The following is a 12,101-nucleotide window of genomic DNA, read 5'->3' as shown; positions in this document are numbered from 1 at the left end:
ATTTAAACTTTTAAGACGCTTGAATTGAAGAATATAGAAGAATGGAATTATAAAAATTGGACAAGTGGATGTGTGAGAAGTGTAACATCATAACGGAAGACCCAAATTACATGACATATATTATAAAAGAATTAGTCAATGATTCAATTGGAGTCCCATTTTTTTTTTTTTGAAAGGAGAAACCTGATCTCATTAATAAACCAAGTTTATAACATCTCAGTAGCTACAATTGATTGAATGCACAAGGGGCACTCTTCAATATCATATAGATCTACAAAGAAACCGAGAGCTGATTTAGCTAACTCATGTGCAGCCATGTTTGCCTCTCTACATGCATGCACTCCTGTCCACTGACTCCAAGTATTCAAAATATGTCTTGCATCTTCTACCATCAATCCCCCTCTACTCCAATTGGATCCCTCCGTGTGAAGCACATCAATAACCTGCTTTGAGTCTCCTTCCAGTACTATATTTCTCAGCCCAAGCTCCCTGCAGAAGATTATTGCTAGTAATAGGCCCTGTGCTTCAACCTCAAAAGGGGTTTCTGTGGCTTCCTGAGTTGCCCTGAGTGTGCCTATGACTCTGCCATTATGATCTCAGATGATTACTCCCAACCCCACTTTCTTTGACTCCTTCCTCAGTGCCGCATCCCAGTTGGCTTTATAGAGTCCTGCTGCTGGTTTTTGCCACCTAGCTTCTCTCTGGTTTCTTTGGAGTTGCTCTGTTGGTTGTGGCAGGGATGCCTCATGGAAGGATAGAATTTCATTCCTTGTTGTTTGGGTTATACTCGTGGGGTGTTTGAAACCTTTGCCATGCATATAGTCATTCCTTCTAGTCCATATTCCCCTCAAGGTCACAGCCACCTCTTCCAACTCAGCTTGATCAAGCTGTTGCACTAGGAGGATCCACACACTGAAAAAGAAGTTGCTGTGGTGAGACATCTTCTGAACCTTGATGCATCCTTGGCTCTACACATCCTTTGCAGCTGAGCACCCCCATAAAGCATGGCCTGAAGTTTCAGGTTCTGTTTTACAAATTGGGCATAAAGGGTCTTTTAGAATCTTCCTTCTTGTCAGATTAGCACAGGTAGGAAGGGCTTCACTGCATGCCCTCCAAACAAAAAACTTTACAGCAGGGGCAACCTTCATCTTCCAAAGTTTTCTCCACACACCCTTGTCACTATGTTTCCTCGAAGCTTCACCCTCTAATTCAGAAATCAAACTCCTCTGGAGGTGATAACCACTTTTAACTGTGTACTGGCCATTATTAGAGGCCTGCCAAGTCAATTTATCCCCCCTCCCTCCTAGGCTAATAGGAATGGTTCTGATGGCCTCAATCTCCTGGTTTGAGAACATTTCTTGCAAGAGGTCTTCTCTCCACATTTTCAAGTTTGGTTCTATTAAATCACTAACCACTTCACACCATACATGATTGCCCCTTATGGATGAAATCTGCTGAGAAGGTAGGTTTGGGATCCATTTTTCTTTTCACAGGTTGATGCTGGTTCCATTACCCACTCGCCACAGAAGCCCTCTTTTTAACATAGTTAAACCCGCTTGGATGCTCCTCCAGGCATATGAAGGTCCCGACCCCAAGCTTGACTCCAATAAGCCCACTCTTGAGAAGTACTTCTGCTTGTACACTCTAGACACCAGTGAGGTAGGATCTTGTAACATTCTCCAGCTTTGTTTGGCCAACATAGCCAGATTGAAGCTTTGAAAATCTCTGAAACCCAGTCCCCCTAAATCCTTGCCAGAACTTAGTTGTTCCCAGGAAATCCAGTGAATCTTTGATGAGTCTTCATTATAGCCCCACCAGAATTTCCTTAGGAGTTGATTTAGCTTTCTAGTAATAGAAGTTAGGAGGAGAAATATCCCCATTGCATAGGTTGGAATGGCTTGGAGTACTGCCTTTAGTAAAATTTCCTTTCCTGCATTGGATAGATGCTTGGTCTTCCAATTAGCTACCCGAGCCCAAGTTCTGTCAATGAGGGAGTGAAAAGCTGCAACCTTTGCCCTCCCCACCATTACAGGTACTCCCAAATACTTTTCAAAAGTCCCACTCGATTTGATGCCCACCAGTTGAATAATCTGGTTCTGAACCTCTTGTTTTGTGTTCTTGCTGAAGAATACTGAGGATTTTTCCTTATTTAGTACCTGTCCTGAGGCCAGTTCATAAGTTTCCAGTATCAAAAGCAGTCTACTCAACTCCTCAGTTTTAGCTTGACAGAAAATGAGGCTGTCATCTATAAAAAACAGATGATTCACCTTTGTTGGGCCTCTTCCCAGTGGTGCACTTGTTAAAATTCCTCTATCTTCAGCTTGTTTCAGTAATGCAGAAAGAGCTTCAGCACAAAGTATGAAAATGTAGGGGGAGAGGGGGTCCCCTTGGCGAATTCCCCTAGAGGGGTAGAATTTTTGTTGGGCCTCTCCATTTACCAGGATTGAATAGGAGACTGAGTTAAGGCATCTTTGGATCAGTTGGACCCAATGCTAGGGAAACCCAATCTTCTGCATCACAGCTTCTACAAATCCCCACTCAACTCTATCGTAGGCCTTGCTCATGTCTAATTTGAGAGCCATGAACCCTTTCCTCCCTTTCATCCTTGACTGCATTGAATGTAAAACCTCATATGCTACTAGAGTGTTATCTGAGATTAGTCTACTAGGGACAAAAGCACTTTGGATAACAGATATGAGAAAAGGGAGTATACACTTCAACCTGTTTGCTAAGGTTTTTGAGACTATTTTGTAAAGGACATTACAGAGGCTTATGGGTCGGAATTCAATCACCTTTATAGGATTTTTAACCTTGGGGATCAAAGCTATAAATGTGTCATTCACCTCTTGAAGTGTGCCACCCTGGTTAATAGATTGGAGGACAAATTTACAAACATCCTCACCCACCACCTCCCAGTGTTTCTGATAGAATTGAGCAGGGAATCCATCAGGTCCAGGGGAACCCAATGGATTCATCTGGAACACGGCTTCCCTAACCTCTTCAACTGTGAACTTTTTCAATGGACTAGCTGACATCTCAGTTGTAATTTTTGTTTGTAAAGCATGTAGACAGGCTTCAAAGTTAACAGGCAAGGAAGAAGTGAAAAGGGAGGAGAAGAAACCTGTGAAAACTTCTCCAATATCTTCTTGTTCATGAGCTATATTCCCAGCACTGTCTGAAATAGATTTGATGGTGTTAGTTTTCCTTCTCTGGTTTGCTTGCATATGGAAAAAATGTGTATTTTTGTCTCCACTCGTCAGCCAGTGCTGTTTGGCACGTTGTTTCCACTTCATCTCAGTTTCAGCTAGTGAAATTTCAAGTTTTCTTTGTAAGTTCTGCAATCTGTCCATATGTGAACCATCCCAGTATCTTGTAATTGACTAATACTAGACAAGAGATGGGCTGATTCCCCTTGTGTTTGCTGTGTAGTTTTTTGTTTCCACATTATCAAGTCCCTCTTGCACTGGTTCAACTTGTGCCTCATTCTAGCTGCATGTGAGTTCCCTTCTTGGCCTTTGTTCCAGGCCTCTTTAACAAGCTCTCTACATTCCTCCCTAATTTCCCAAGCTGCTTCATATCGAAAAACCCTGTTTTTTCCACCCCTCCCATACACTATATGCTTCATGTTGACATGTAGGGGAGAGTGATCTGACTTGACAGCTGCCAAAGTGTTGCAGTGGGCCTGGTTAAACAGGTCACTCCACTCCTTTGTGAACCCCCTACCCCTTCTGTTATTAGACCAGGTAAACTTCTGTCCTTGTGAGTGGATGTCTCGGATCCTACACTATTCTAACACTTGCCTGAATAGTTCTATATGAGAGTATGGCCTCCTTGCACCCCCTACTTTCTCACTTTGATCAAGGATTTCATTAAAATCACCTCCACACAGCCAGGGCATGGATGGGATTGGCTTAAGCATTTTGAGCAACTCCCAGCTGCCTCTCCTTTTCAATGTGTTTGGGTGGCCATAGAACCCAGTGAATAGCCAGTTAGGATTGCCTCCCTCACCCTGTATATGAGCATTAATGTGCCATCGGGTATAGCTTGTAACTTTGACTTTCCACTCTTCTTTCCATAGCATAGCAATTCCCCCACTTGTTCCCACACTGTCCACTGCAAAACAGCTATCAAACTTCAGAGAACATCTTACTTCTTCCATCCGCGTTTTGTTGCACTTAGTTTCCACTAGAAACACTAAGTGTGGGCACTTGTCCTTAGTTAACTTTCTAAGGATTCGAATTGTCCGAGGGCTCCCAAGCCCTCGGCAATTCCATATCAATATGCTCATTGGTTTTGGCAAGGCTGGAGTCCAGCCTCTGCCCTTTCAAGTTGGCTTTCTCTGCTAACCTCACAGTTCCTAATTCTTTTTGGAGACATATCACCCTCAGTATTACTTTTCCAGATTCTCTTCTTGGTCCTTACCACTTGACTGGAGTTTGTGATATCCCCCAAGATCATGTTAGGCCTTGTCTCTCCTCTGGCCTTCCTCTTCCACCTGCCTACTTTAGTGTTCCCATTTTCTGGTTTCGAATTGTTGCTTCTCCTGGTTCTGACTGCACTTTCCACGGCTATAGTACCAACAGCATTGAGGTTGGGCTTAGCCTTGACCATTGTGTCTCACAAGTTAGAGATGTTTGGTCTAGTTCCATATGGGAAGATGTTTCTGTAGGAACCTCTTTCCCAATTGGGAGTTGAGTTTGTGAGGGTACTGGAATGAGCCCCTCCTCTATTAAACCCGGGACTTTGGGAGTTGGTTTTACTGCCCTGTTACTAAGTTCATATGTTTTCCCCTCTCTCAATGGTATCTCTTCATTGTCCTTCTCAGTTTCCCCAAATTTATAATTGACAGGATTTGTTTCCTGTTTCCTGGGCCTCTCCTCGGCTTGTTCTTCCTTCTTGTTGTTGTATTCGGCCTTTCCTCCATATTTTCTAAAATCAAACAGGTTTGTATTCATTGGTTGAGCTCGTAGCCAAGCCCCAAACTGCACTGGTTGTTGTTCCTCTTGGTTGAGGTCATACCTTGGTCTTGAACATGCTCTACCTTTATGGGAAAGAATCCCACAATGGAAGCATAGGTTTTGGAGTCGCTCATATTTAAAAGAGACCCAGATCTTCTCCCCTTCAAACTCCAACCATTTCCCCCTCAGTAATGGTTTTGTAAGGTCCAGTGCAACTCTCACTCTTAGACACCTACCCCAGGCAGATCCATCAGAGTCTGCATCTACCCTTATCACATGTCCTAGGGATGAACCAAAATCCTGTCCCACTCCTTCAGTCATTGCAGCCAGTGGTAAGTTATGGCATTGTACCCAAAATGGCTCATACTGAAATTTCAGTGAGTTAACAGATACATTTTCATCTACTTCTTGTATTGTTATAAGATTTCGATCAAAAAACCAGGGTCTACCGCTTAGAACTTTTTCTTTATCCTGGATTTGTTGAAACTCGATTAGGAAACATTGTTCATTTAGGTCTTTGAAACGTACCCAGCCTTGTAGTCTCCAGATTTGAGCCATAGTCACCCTGAAAGCCTCGTTGTTAACCCCCCTTTCCGACAACACCTTCCCAATGATGCAGAGTTTTCCCCGTAAGTTCCCTTCTTTATCACTCTTCTTTGTAACTTGAAACACTAATGTCTCTTCCTTCGACAGATGATGTGGGATTTAATTCACCACCTACCCTTACACATAAGATGGGGTATCACAAAGTGGACACCTTTCCAATGTATGAGAGTGAGCACACATGGTGGAGAAGGCAACAAAGATGAGTTTTTGAAGGTGAAGATTATGAAAAAGCCAAGTTTGGCAAATTGGTCATCCACTTTCGAGGATGAATGTAGAATTTGAATAGCATTTTTCCTATATTTTGGCAAAAACAACACTAAATTAACAATAATTCAACCTTAGCATCTTACCGTTCGAACGTTATAGAAAATTCATCAATATTTCGTGACAGTTTTCAAGAGCTGTCCCAAAAAGTCATTTTTAGTGATGGATTTTTCCTGTCACAAATTTCAAACCGACAACAAAAAAAAAAAAAAAAAAAAAAAAAGGAAAAATCAAATGTCTATTGTTATGTTAATACAAGTATACTATTTGTTTAGAAACTCATTAAACTATTTGTTTTTTTTTTTGATAAAATAATATGAAGGTCGCTTTCATTTTAGACCAAAATATTTAAGTAAAACCCAGAAATATCACATATAGATCATTGACTATCATGTGCCGTGAAGAAAAAACTCCTCATGATGCAATATACAATTACATTATTTGGCGATACGCCAGTTTTCAATGAATCATTACGACTTTTGGTGGCTTTTGATAAGGTTAAAAAACCAGAGCTGCTTTGGGATAGTTTAGTTGTTTTTGGGTGAAACACAGCCCCCCAACCAGATGGGTACACATAAGAAAAAGGAAATTAGTACAATACACTGCATAGCAGGTGATTAAATCCTTCAATTGCAAAATAGATGCGCCCATTCGGCCCTCCCTTCCCCTTCGAAACCAAACCCTTCCCCACTTAAGCAAATGCTATCTAATGCTTACATGACAGGCTGCTATTGGTGGGCTGGTTTTTTAAGAAGGCCAGACTGGCTGGTCTCCATGTTTTCCCTTTAAAAAATCCAAATAATGTCACTGGAAATTTGTTCAAGTTTGACATTTGAAGGGTCCAAAACAGGATAATGATATCAAAATTCTATGCGAATAATATACAGGAGGATGGAGATATCACGCCCGGCTACATCCGAGATTCAGAAGTATGAAGATAAGAAGCAACAAATCAACAATGGATTTGGGCATCCAAAGTTTACTTCTTCACTTTCACAAGCAAGAAGCATCGATCCGACAAGTTATGGGACTCGTTCGAACCAGAAACTCGTCATATCTCCTAGTACTCTTCATATCTTTCTCTTGTTTTGAGTTTAGATGTGCCATAGACACTATCACAGCACATCAATTCATCAAAGACCCAGAAATCATAATTTCCAATGGCGGTGACTTTAAACTGGGATTTTTCAGCCCTACAAATTCAACCTATCGGTATGTTGGGATATGGTATGCTAAAGTTTCTGCGTCTCATGTCGTATGGGTTGCTAATAGAGACAGGCCCCTCAAGACTTCCTCTGGGATTCTTAATATATCCGAAGATGGCAATCTAGTGATATTAGATGAAGAAAAGAAGATTATTTGGTCATCAAATGTTACAAATTCAGTTTCCAATCCAAGTGCACAGCTTTCAGATTCCGGGAACCTCGTCTTGAAAGAAAACAATACCGGTTCAATCTTATGGGAGAGTTTCCAACATCCTTCTGATTCATTACTGCCAAAGATGAAAATGATTACTGATACAATAACAGGCAAGAATGTGCAGCTAACGTCATGGAAGAGGCCTTCTGATCCATCCGTTGGAGCCTTTTTTGCAGGTATTTACCTTTTCAATCTTCCTGAAATGTTCATTTGGAAAGACAGCAAACGCCATTGGCGTAGTGGTCCATGGAACAGTCGAATATTTATTGGAATACCGACAATGTATTCTGTATATCTTGATGGATTTAGTCTAGTAGACGACAATGAAGGAACATTCTATTTTACTTACGATTTTTCAAACAATTCTATGTTATCACATTATACCTTGAGTTCCGAAGGAAATATAGAGGAAATTAGCTCCATTAATGGGAAGGATTGGGGGGTCACGTGGTCATCTTTGATGTCAGAATGCGATATTTATGGCAAGTGTGGGGCATTTGGAAGTTGTAACTCACAAAATTCACCAATTTGCAGCTGTTTAGAGGGGTTTGAGCCAAAGAATATACAAGAATGGAATGGAAGAAATTGGTCTAGCGGGTGTGTGAGGAGGACACCCTTGCAGTGTAAGAGGGTGAACAGTACTGGTGGTGAAGAAGGCCAAAAGGATGGGTTTTTGAGAGTGAAGATGATGAAAACGCCAGACTTTGCAAATTGGTCCTCTACTATTGAGGATGAATGTAGATACCAGTGTTTGGAGAATTGTGCTTGTATAGCTTACGCATATGAATCTGGCATTGGGTGTATGTCATGGAGCAGTGACTTGATAGACTCACAAAAGTTTTCAACTGGAGGAGTTGATCTTTATGTCCGTGTGGCTTATTCAGAACTTGGTGGGTTTATTTTTTTTTCTTTTCGAAGTTTATGTTACGCTTCAATTCATGCATTTGTGGCCGATCAAATGACTCTCTTATTGTGTTCCAAACAGACAAAAATTGTATCTCACCCTAACTCGAATAACTGACCAACTTCCTAAACTATGAACTCCTTGCAGATAAAAAAGCAAATAGAGAAAAACTAGTTATTTTGTAGCCTGCTTTGGATGAATTGGTTTGATGTTTCTAAATTGCAGATAAAAAGGGAGAATTGAAAGTAATCATCACTGTCACGGTGGTCATAGGATCAGTGTTCATCGCCATTTGCACTTTCTTTTTATACCAGTGGATGGCTAAACGAAAAGGTATAATGCACATTCCTTCAGCTTAGTTATTTACAGATGGCTAAACCATCAAAGAAAAAGAAAACTAACAAAATTTAATTGTACAAAATAGGAGGAATATATCTAAAATTTCATGGTGAAGGAAATTATCTGGCAGTCAGCATGAACAAAGACAAACTTGAGGAGCTACCGATACTTAGTCATGAGGAGCTGGCAAGTGCCACAAACAACTTTGATCAATCTAATAAGCTTGGACAGGGTGGATTTGGTCCGGTTTATTGGGTAATGGTTGCACCTCGTAGAGTCTTATTGCTTAATACCTTGATTGTATAGTCATTCCGTTGTTTTTATATAGGGAAAATTGCTAGATGGACAAGAAATTGCAGTTAAAAGACTTGCGAGAACTTCAGGACAGGGGCTAGAAGAATTTATGAATGAGGTGGTAGTGATTTCTAAACTTCAGCATCGGAATCTTGTTAGACTCATTGGCGGTTGTGTTGAAGGAGAAGAAAAGATGTTGGTCTATGAATACATGCCAAACAAAAGTTTGGACACATTTCTTTTTGGTTAGTTAATTTCTGGTGCCTTATGTTAGTATCTTCAAATATCCTAGTCTGGGATTATGTATTTCAGGAGTTGAAATATGATATTTATGGTTGTGATATGTCTAATCCTCATTTTATTTTTTCTCATTTGTTTTGATTAAATTTATTAGATCCAGTCAAACGAGAGTCACTAAAGTGGAGAGAACGCTTCAACATTATTGAAGGAATTGGTCGAGGTCTACTCTACCTTCACAGGGATTCAAGATTAAGGATTATTCATAGAGACCTAAAGGCAAGCAACATATTATTAGATGAAGAGCTAAATCCAAAAATATCAGACTTTGGATTGGCCAAGATTTTTGGAGGCGATGAAGACCAAGCCAATACTAAAAGGGTTGCCGGAACATAGTAAGTATCTTTGTTTGCTCATTTCAATTAGATACTATTGCTAATATTGGAGATAACAGGACTTCTATGCATTCAATTGTTCAAGGTCAGCGGTTATATGTCCCCAGAATATGCAATGGAAGGGCGTTTTTCAGAAAAATCAGATGTCTTCAGCTTTGGAGTATTATTATTAGAAATAGTGAGTGGAAGAAGAAACGCTAGTTTTTATTACAATGAGCAAATCACAAGTCTTTTAGGATTTGTAAGTCTCTCTTATCTTATCTCCTCTTTTTCAAGAACCTCAATTGCTTACTTCGCATAAGATTTTAGTATATATCCTTCGAGTAACTTAATTAGTATTGATTGAGAGTAGTATGAAGAGTGGATGACATACTCGAGCTCAAAAATATGGCTTTTATATTTGAATCAGATGTTGCCAAAAGATCACGTTGTATCAGTATCCAACTTGAAGAATCTCAAGTATTTTTTTTCTCCAACATGCTGAAGTAATTCCAATCATGTTTCATGTTTACAGGCATGGAAAATGTGGGAGACAGACAATATTGCAGTTTTAATAGATCCCGTGATATCAGAACCATGCTCTAAAATGGAAATATTAAGATGTATACATGTCGGCCTGTTGTGTGTGCAAGATTTCGCAAAAGATAGGCCAAGTGTGCATGTTGCTATTTCCATGCTAAAAAGTGAGATTATTGAGCTGCCTCGTCCCAAGCAACCTGTATTCACTACAATTCAAGTTGCTCCAGAAACAGAGTGTTCAAATCGCATACGAATAGCAGGTAGTGTCAACAATGTCACTATTACAACGCTTTATGGTAGATAAATGACATGTACTCTGAAAAGTTTGAAACAATCATTTCGATAGAACCTGCTTTTATCTGGTGAATATAATTCTTCGTTCATACTCAGTCAGTCTATGATTTTAGAGATTTATAGGTCTCAGTTCATGATCTTCTATTAACCTTGATAATCAGAGCTTTTAATATACTAAAACCAACCAATTATTATTTTGAACTTTTCTTTTGAAGAGGACGATTCAATCCTCACTTTTTATTTTATTTTATTTTTTAGCTTTTTATGGAGGAAAGGTTTATTGTCAATTCAGAGAGCATAATCCTTACTTTGTGGCGTACCCCTTTAACACACTCTATTTTGTCAACCAAGTTAACTCAGTAACTCCTTTGCACTAGCTCATGATTGATGGCATGAAGCCTCGTGCCATGCATGGTGCCTAGTTGAGACACTGCTTCAGCCTTATTGAACTAGGGTCCAACTATTTTTTTTCGGTTTTTCTCCAAACGAACTTAATTCACTACAATAGAAGAGATCTTTTGGGATGGAAATTTTTATCTAAAAAAATTGTGATTTCTTTTGGGATACAAAAATTTTGTCCCGTGGTCATACCAATACTAATGTCCCAAAAAGGTTTTTTGAGATGAAAATTTCAATTTCGTCCAAAAATATATTTTTTGGGATAAAATTGAGCAAAATGCTTCGATAGGGTATGAATGGAAAAATCCTTTTAGGATGATTTAGTTTTGACCTAGATTTCTAGTTGAATGGTAAAACCATTACGTTTGACCTTGAATTATGCTCGAATACATACTTCATGAGTGGTCGTGTGATATCTATTCATTCTTTCTTCTTTTATGAGCCTCAATCTACGTGCAGAGCTTCAGTCAACATGCTGAGCCTCGTTTTACATGCTGAGCTTCAATCTACATGTTAAGCCTTATCCTGCATGCTGTATCCCAATGGCATGTTTTGAAAGTTATTCAGCAAATTTCAAAGTAAGATATATATTTTAAAGCTTATGGATATTTTAAATATTATGGAAATATCTATGGGAGATATTCCTCCGCCTTAAGAAACCTCTCTCCTTTTTGGATTCACTGTTCACGGCGTGATGCCACCGTGCTCCACCACGAGGCCACCTTGAGCCTTTCCAAGACCATGCCTAGCTATTATTAAGCTCAAACTGCCACTTTACCTGGTGGACAGCCACCGTACGCGGTGTTACTGCCACGTACGACTCCTCCGATGATTCGATCGTGATGAGTAGCAAGCGATACATGGGTTATCCAATCAATGGTAAAACCCTCCATTTCTAGTTATTTACGTTTAAAGTAGTTGATTGGTTGGATTGTAGACTGTGTAGTTAGTATTTGTGGAGTTCGCTGCGTAGTTGTGAAGTGTTGGGCGTGATTGTGTAGTATTGTGGACTATATTGTGAAGTATGGGCTTGAAATGGATGTTGTAGTTGTAATACGGTGTGAAGTGTAAAGAGAGTACACATGGAGCGTACTCTGTGTAGTGCAGTAACGCACCATGTGACGTGCGTTGTAGTGACGTGTGGTGTAGAATGAAGGGAGTGTGCATGGATCGTACTCCATGTTGTATGGCGATGCACCATGTGGTGTGCGTCGTGATAATAAGTGTTGTAGCAAAGGGAGTACGTGTGGCTCCATGTCGAGTAGCGATGCACCGTGACATGTGTATCGTAGCGATGTGTGCCATAGTGTGGATGGAAGAGAGTTCACGTGAGTATACTCTGTGCTATGTCGTGATACACCGGATGGAGTGTCATGAAGGGTTGGATGGCGTAGCAGAGAAGCGTGGACTGTATGTTGTAGCATCGGGAAACTGTGTAACAGTGTCCTGAAGCAATGGTAATGTGGCCTGTAA

General features: G+C 40.2%; 1 protein-coding gene across 5 annotated transcripts; it reads left to right on the top strand.

Annotated features, from left to right (window-relative positions):
• The first annotated feature begins 6,511 nt into the window (after positions 1-6,511).
• Positions 6,512-10,324, top strand: LOC122279985 (G-type lectin S-receptor-like serine/threonine-protein kinase SD1-13). Of its 5 annotated transcripts, none has more exons than XM_043090913.1 (7): positions 6,512-8,137; positions 8,377-8,484; positions 8,576-8,676; positions 8,819-9,029; positions 9,179-9,416; positions 9,507-9,657; positions 9,931-10,324. In XM_043090913.1, the coding sequence occupies exons 1-7, from the start codon at positions 6,760-6,762 to the stop codon at positions 10,237-10,239; spliced, it is 2,496 nt and encodes an 831-aa protein (XP_042946847.1). In that variant the 5' UTR covers positions 6,512-6,759; the 3' UTR covers positions 10,240-10,324. The 5 variants fall into 5 exon arrangements, with proteins under 5 accessions (XP_042946847.1, XP_042946849.1, XP_042946850.1 ...); XM_043090916.1 differs by having other exon boundaries at positions 6,516-7,423; positions 8,576-8,745; XM_043090911.1 differs by having other exon boundaries at positions 6,516-8,137; positions 8,576-8,745.
• Positions 10,325-12,101: the final 1,777 nt, after the last annotated feature.

The sequence above is a fragment of the Carya illinoinensis genome, chromosome 10 (assembly GCF_018687715.1).
Source record: "Carya illinoinensis cultivar Pawnee chromosome 10, C.illinoinensisPawnee_v1, whole genome shotgun sequence".
Classification (NCBI taxonomy): Eukaryota; Viridiplantae; Streptophyta; class Magnoliopsida; order Fagales; family Juglandaceae; genus Carya; species Carya illinoinensis.
Note: the sequence above shows the minus strand (reverse complement) of the source record. Positions and strands in the feature narration are given on the sequence as shown.

Bases quoted from the DNA above. Each gene is read 5' to 3' on its own strand.
- LOC122279985 (XM_043090911.1), top strand. From the start codon at position 6,760: ATGAAGATAAGAAGCAACAAATCAACAATGGATTTGGGCATCCAAAGT. The intron at 8,138-8,376 runs GTGGGTTTATTT...TCTAAATTGCAG, and splicing joins TGTGGCTTATTCAGAACTTG to ATAAAAAGGGAGAATTGAAA. The intron at 9,658-9,930 runs GTAAGTCTCTCT...TCATGTTTACAG, and splicing joins TCACAAGTCTTTTAGGATTT to GCATGGAAAATGTGGGAGAC.